This window comes from Scatophagus argus, chromosome 8 (genome assembly GCF_020382885.2).
Source record: "Scatophagus argus isolate fScaArg1 chromosome 8, fScaArg1.pri, whole genome shotgun sequence".
NCBI lineage: Eukaryota > Metazoa > Chordata > Actinopteri > Scatophagidae > Scatophagus > Scatophagus argus.
In genome coordinates, this window is record NC_058500.1 from 76,463 (window position 1) to 83,679 (window position 7,217).

The window sequence follows — 7,217 nt, forward strand, 5'->3', positions numbered from 1 at the left end:
AGTCATAGACTGAGACCACCGAGGTGCTCCACAGAACGCCACAGGAAGTCCTTCCTCCCTGTGGCTATCAAACTTTTCATATAGGACAGTAAAATTTATCCTGCACTATCCACACCTTATCCGTCGCCATGTATATCTCATGTATATGTTCTTTTCTTGTACTCTTTCTTGTTTACTCTGTTATTTTTATAGTACTCTGTTATTTTTATATTTTGTTTGATAGATAGATACTTGATATTGATCCCAAGGAAAATTACAGCATCCAGTAGCCCATTACAGCAGTGTAGGTTAGTCAAAAGTAAAAAGTAAGATTACTTGTTACTTTTGCATGCTTCTTTGTATTGCAACCCTGGCATAAAGATTTCCTGCAGGATCAATAAAGTTCTTATCTTGAGTAGTAAACTCTCAGGGCATCTGGACTTGTCATGGTCCAGATGCTTATCTTATCCTATCTTAAGAAACAACATCAGAGCAAACTGGGTAGGATGGGCAAAAGTAAGGCAGCTAACCTTAACACAAAAATTAATCCAAGGCATCCACAAAAGAAGCAAGACCAAAGCTGAGATGGTGGTCTGACAAGTGTACCACAACATAAACAGAAAAATCCAGCAAAGGTGGAGAAAGGACTGGTCCTTAAATAGTCACAGGAGGTGCCAGAGTTGATTGGAGAGCAATGCAGAACAGGTGTGCAGGGGGAAGGTGATTGGAGGAGAAGAAGACTCTTTGTCTAATGTCAATGCTGCTTTACCTTGAAGGGGATGCTTCATGCTACAGTCTAGTCTTATGAATCTAATGATCAATTATATATCAATATTTACACCTTCCAGGCATATTAACTGTTGTGTTAATCAGCTTGTGAGCATTCAGATTTATTTTGAGACCCTTTTGGGGCTCTTGGTCCTCATGTTGCAAACCAGTGTTTTAGATAAGACACATTCCAGCCCAAATCCCTGAACTTTCTCTTTAAAATTCCACTGCTTTCCCCTTTAGCCTCGTAATGTGGTTTTAAAGGTTGAATGACAGTGAAGGGATATAAACATTTAATGAATTTTAAAATGATTTAAATGTGTTTTTTAAGCACCCTGCTGTCTGCCATCTGGCAGGAGGTACCGGAGCATTCAGTCCACCACCACCAGACTCACACATCAGACTCCTAAACTCCCAGGGACAGAACGGACACAGTCACACACATACACAAACACATACACAAACACACACACACACAGTTGTGTACACCTCTGCACTATGCATACTTTAACATCCACACTCAAATGTCTTTCTGTATTGCACCTTGTCTTGTCGGTCTTGTGCTTAACTGTGTATATACTGTGGATATCTGTGCATATTTTTCTCTTTTATGTTATGTTTCTATTTTTATTCTATATTTTTATATTTTTATTTAATTGTACATATGTGTATTCTTCAGTGTACCATCCTGCAGGAACATTGTTTCATTGCTCTGTGTACTGCACATGCACAGCTGTAATGACAAATAAACCTGCTGAATCTTGAAAAGCAAAAGTTAGTACACATTATAATAAACAATTAAACTAAACAATCCATTTATATAAAAATGGATTTTACTTTTAATAAGAAAACAAAACAAAAAAAACTATTACACATTACAAGATGTTGGAGATCTTCTACCAGTCTGTTGTTGCCATTTTCTCTGCTGTGGTGTGTTGGGGCAGCAGCATCAGAGCCAGCGACGCTAACAGACTTGATAAGATCATGAAGAGGGCTGGCTCTGTACTCGGTCTCAGGCTGGAGTCTTTTGAGACCGTGGTGGGGAGCAGGACGCTGAACAAGCTGTTATCCATTGTGGACATTAATGAACAACATAATTTCTGCTGGACTCAAAGACTGAGATGGTTACTGAGTCAGTTAGTTAACTGGTTAGTTGGTTTAGTAATGTTAGTAATGTTTTCAGTTGTGTTTTGTCTGCATCAGGACTGAATTTATATGAAATAACAAGCTGATTTACCAACATGCTGACTCAGTAAAGTCAAGTAAAAGACGAGCTAAATGTCTTCCACGTGGTTTACTGAGTGTGTGAGATCTGAGATCAGCTGCTGCCCCCTGCTGGAGACTCCTGACATTAAACTGAACTGTAATGTCCTGTCCTGAGTTTTGCAGGTGTCTCTTCAGTCTGAAGGAACCAGATGAGTCTTCAGTTTTGGTGCTAAAAGAAACAAAAAATCCATTTGAAAAATGTCTCTTTCACAAATCATGACTGGTTATTTATTCATGTTGTTGTTATTCTCTTTGTTTATGTGTGTGTTGGTACTTCTGTGATAATTCAGATCCCTCAGCAGAAAATATGTAAACTTAATTTGTGAACATCAGAAACACACACGCGTGGTCTGCTCTGACAGGGAAAATGCATTGTAATAAGCCAATAGGATGTCAGTCAAACTCACCTTTTACCGACAGCTGAACAGGTAAGTCTATTTATAAACACATTCAGTTGCTTTGTCTGAGGATCTGACACCTGTAGAATCTGTGGCATCATTTAAATCTCTTTTTAAAACACTTTTTTAAAACTAATGTTCTCTTTTATTTTCAACACATATAGCTGTTCATGTTTGCTGGGGCCTGTTATATTTTTTTTATTTATTTTGCTGATTCCTGATTCAAAGTGCTACTTAACAAAAGTGTTATTATTATTATTATTATTATCAGAATGTTTCCAGTGGTCTCGCAGGATCAGCTGCTTCTGTCTGATCGAGACTCTTCACTCTACAGCGCCTGTCTGTCAGATCCAACATGGCGGCCTCCGCAGCTTCACGTGAGCTTTTCACCGATGGAGTCAGAGCCGTGCTGCACACCTGGCCTGTTCTGCAGGTAAATGTATGACCGACGGTACACCTGACCGATAGACAGGAAACCGCAGGGAGTCGAAACGCTGTCAGACTGTCACTGAGACACCCAGCAGGGATCAGATAGGATCAGACTAACAGGCTAAAGCTAACAGGCTGCTGAGTTTCCATGAATCCCCGGGTTGAGGACCTTGTGGGCGACCCGGGCTCCCGGTCTGAAGCTCCGCTCAGCGGGTTCAGCTGCTGAGTGCTGACTGATTAGCAACACATCATCAACACGTCCGGCGTGTCATCACATCATCGTGCGGCTCACATGTAGCCCAAAGTGAAGCTAAAGCTTCTGCTACCAGCACGACGTTTCAGCTTTCTGTTGCGTCGTTTGTCAGTTCTCTGTACTTGAACACAATTGAAGCAACTGAATTTGTCTTACATTTTTCATATTTATCTGTACATGAATTCGTTTGTCATGTGCTAAAATATTTTGGCTCAAACTGTGAGGTAACTGCTCTCAGGATTTCATTTGGCCTAATGTTCATCTCTGCGCTGAGACCTTAGATCTGTTTTTTACAGGTTAAGTACTAAGACAAAAGTTTCTTGTAACTGCAGTAAATTTAAACCACACACTGGCTGAATACTGCAGTTAAAACACTGGCTGAATGGTGATAGTTTGTTGTTCTCCGGTCTCTAACTCTGCGGGTTTTCAGATCGCTGTGGATAATGGATTTGGAGGAGTATACGGGCAGCAGAAAGCTGATTGGATGGTGGATGTCGTCCAGCAGTATTTCCATGACAACGGTAAGTACCCATGCAAGAGACCTGAGAGTAGGTGTGTATTGTTGTCAGTGATTGTTGTTGACGGTTTGAATGTACATTATGTACAGTACGTTACAGCAGCTCAGAGTCATGCTGTACTTCATTAGTTCTGACTAAATGAATATTTCTGTTAGTCTAGCAGACAACAAACCAGCAGACAGTAGATAGCAGACAACAGTCCAGCAGACAGTAGACCACAGACAACAGACCAGCAGGTGGACAAAGTGCAGCATTTAGCAGATAAAGAGCAGATGTTTCCCTGAGGAGGTGGAGACCAAGCACAGAGCTAAAACAATGTGATTATTAAACTCAATATTAGACATGACTCCAAACTCACCTTTTAATTCTTCTTCATTCTCTACCTTATTTTACTGTTTACTCTCACATTACTTCCTGTGTGTGTGTGTGTGAGGTCAGCTGACCTGCAGCAGTATGAGGTCGAGGACTTCATCAGTCACCTGATGGATCAGGAGTTTGATACGGTGGTGGATGATGGGAGTTTGCCTCAGGTACACACACTCAGATTAGGAGTAGATGTATCCTCATGATGTTTGTGTTGTCACAGTGATGCACAGCTGGTCATCCAGTCAAATGTACTGATGTCACGTGCTTACCATCTGTATGTCTGCAGGTGTCTCTCAGTCTGCTGCAGGTGTTTAGTCAGTGGCAGCAGGGGGCGCTGCAGCAGCTCAAACACACCATCAACACTCTGACACAGAAGATGAGTCAGAGGGCAAAGGTCACAGCCCCGCCCACACAGTCTGATGACAACAGTGATGATGAAACACAGGTACATATCACCTGTCACACACACACACACACACCTGTAACTGGTCAGTTCTCACACAGGTGAGTCAGAGGAGGTATCCATAATGATGATTAAAGAAGTGTGTGTCACAGCAGGTGTAATTCAGAGGCCAAAAGATAAATGTGATTGACTGAGCTGTGGACACAACCTCCACTGTTTCTGCTACAATAATGTCACTGCATGACAAGTACTTTGACTTGTGGTACTTCGAACAGAACTGTTACTTGTAATAGAGCATTTGTACGCATTTGTAAGCATTTGTATTGCTGATTTTACTGAAGTACCGGCTGTGCTTACTTCATCCACTCACACAAGTTCAACTGCACTAAGATACAAAGAAATGATGAAAGGTCCGGCGTGTCATCACACAGGTCTGTCGCTTGTCAACATTCATATTCATGTCCATGTGTATTTTTACATACACTGAATTTTTCCTCTGCATTTACCCCATTGAGCACACATGCAACACCCAGCAAATTACATGCAGGGAACACACACACACACAGGAGCAGTGGGCTGCCGCTGTCAGGTGCCCGGGCAGCAGTTACGGGCATAGGTGCCCTGCTCAAGGGCACGTCAGTCGTTAATAATAGGGGGAAGAGCGCGTTGATCATCACTCCAAGGTTTCTTCCTGTTAAAAGGGAGTTTTTCCTTGCCACTGTCTGCTCTGGGTTTCTGTAAAGCACCTAGAGACAATTTTGATTGTAAAAGGTGCTATATAAATAAAATTGAATTGAAAATTGAATTGAATTGAACTCCACCCCACCCCCCACACCCAAATTTTTCTTGCCAGTCCAGGGAGAGAACCAGCATCACTCCAGTCACAAGTCGTTTCTCCAACCTCTAGGCCATGACTGAAAGTGAAAATACTTAATTCACCGTCAGCGAACAAGGAATGATCAATTCAGTTATTTCCTGTTCCTCTGACTCACCTGTGTAGGTGGAGCTTAAAGGTGAAGATCCCTTGTTTGTATGAGGACCAGAACAATAAAGTGCTGTTCAGATGCAGTAAAGTGAGAATACAGCGTGATGACTTAATCTCTGACAGAATTCATACTGTCACACATTTTCATGTTTCTGCTGACATAATCAGTCACATGACTCAAGACGCAATGAGTGTAAACTCTAATGAATGTATTTGTGTTTTCAGGCGATGGACTGCGAATCATCCAGTCCATCAGTCAGCAGGACAGCTCCTCCTCCTCTTCCTCCTCCTCAGGACGAAGAGGATGGCTGGACTGTAGTCCGTAAGAAGAAGTGAGGAGGAGGAGGATGAAGAGCGGTGTGAACTGTTGGCCTTTAGGAAGGGACTCTGTGGCTGAAATGGATCCCGTGCTTTTAACGGGAGATGAACTGTGATACTGACGGCTTGTCGAAACCAGAGTCACTCTGATTGGTTTTTTTAAACCTGTTGAAGCTGATGTTGTGTGTCCTGTGAAGGTTGTTGAATTGAACAAAAAATTTCTTCCCAAAACTCTGCAACTGAAGAAGAAATTAAAGACTACAAAAACATACTAAAATATAGTTTGCTGGTGCAGAAATTTAGGGGAGACAATTTGATTTATTTTCCTTTCAGTCAACAGCTCTGAACAATGAGGTATTCATGTTCGCATGTTTTGTTGCAGAGGTTTTTGTTTGTATTATTTCATCAAAACTAAACTGTAGGGTGCACCCACACAGCAGAGCCTTGTTTTTACTCTGTAAATAAATGTATGTTGGTGCATAAAGCAGTAGTCATGTTTTATTTGTCATCCTCCTGTTAGATTCTAGTTCTTGGCCTCTGAAACATTAGATCAATGCCTAAGTGCTGCCGCAGGAGGCTCACTCCAGAATTATGAAATTATATTCACGCAACAATTCTGAGCGCGCACAGGGAAATTTTGAGCGCAAAAAATTAAGATCAAGCGCACAAAACTTATGGTTGAGCAGACAAAAATCGATTCTGTGCTCAAAAAATATCTTCCTCCGTGCTCAGGCAGACTGCTGCGCGCTCACAATGCGACTTTCCCTCAGTCTGCCTCAGTGGCGCTTGCTCAAACTTGGCACGTTATAAATGTACCACAAAGGTCAACCAATCAGAGAACTTGGAAGGCGAAAACTTGTCATTGCCTGCCTCTGCTCCAATCACATCGCAGCATCCACGTGGGAAGTTTTACCATAGAGTTTTACTAGACCGCAAGGTGAACCACGAAAAGTCTTAGAAACTGATTTCCGCCCCACAGTCTGGGGACTACACAATCTTTAGTTCATTAAAAATAACTAGTCTTGTTAAGCTAACAGCAAAAAGGAGGCGGCTACGTATGCAGCACTGTTTAGAATCCATGTGACCCACTTCAGAGGACTTTCAGCTGTTTTTCTCTTTATCAGTAACGTTGAATAAAACCATGGGGGCAGCCATGTTCCCCTTCTGTTGACGTAAAGCGAGCACTCTATTGGTGTAACACGATCACGTGTTGAACTGTGCCACCACTCGTGAACCAAAATCTTATTACGCTCTGAAGGAACTACTTCTGCATTGAATGCCTCGAGAATTGACTGGATTTTTAGCAACAAACTTTTCGCTGTTATCTTAATAAGACTTGTTACTTTGCGGTCTTAGTAGAACTCTTTGTGGCTGGAATGGGCACGTGATATCGCAATGCATTGTGTGTTACGGTCGCAATTTTTGCATTTTGTTCCTCAAAAAAATTAATAAAATTGGTGGAACGGATCCATATGAGCACATTGACTGGACACTGGATATAAATGTCCGAAGCTGAGCTTCTCGTCAGCTGCGT

General features: G+C 41.9%; 1 protein-coding gene across 2 annotated transcripts; it reads left to right on the top strand.

The window, feature by feature from the left end:
* Positions 1-2,686: 2,686 nt before the first annotated feature.
* On the top strand, positions 2,687-6,167 carry tsr2 (TSR2 ribosome maturation factor). 2 transcript variants are annotated; one of them, XM_046396369.1, is made up of 6 exons: positions 2,687-2,844; positions 3,524-3,614; positions 4,050-4,141; positions 4,264-4,422; positions 5,381-5,453; positions 5,591-6,167. In XM_046396369.1, the coding sequence occupies exons 1-5, from the start codon at positions 2,767-2,769 to the stop codon at positions 5,414-5,416; spliced, it is 456 nt and encodes a 151-aa protein (XP_046252325.1). In that variant the 5' UTR covers positions 2,687-2,766; the 3' UTR covers positions 5,417-5,453; positions 5,591-6,167. The 2 variants fall into 2 exon arrangements, with proteins under 2 accessions (XP_046252325.1, XP_046252324.1); XM_046396368.1 differs by lacking the exon at positions 5,381-5,453.
* Positions 6,168-7,217: the final 1,050 nt, after the last annotated feature.

Bases quoted from the DNA above. Each gene is read 5' to 3' on its own strand.
- tsr2 (XM_046396368.1), top strand. From the start codon at position 2,767: ATGGCGGCCTCCGCAGCTTCACGTGAGCTTTTCACCGATGGAGTCAGA. The intron at 2,845-3,523 runs GTAAATGTATGA...GCGGGTTTTCAG, and splicing joins ACACCTGGCCTGTTCTGCAG to ATCGCTGTGGATAATGGATT. The intron at 3,615-4,049 runs GTAAGTACCCAT...GTGTGAGGTCAG, and splicing joins GCAGTATTTCCATGACAACG to CTGACCTGCAGCAGTATGAG.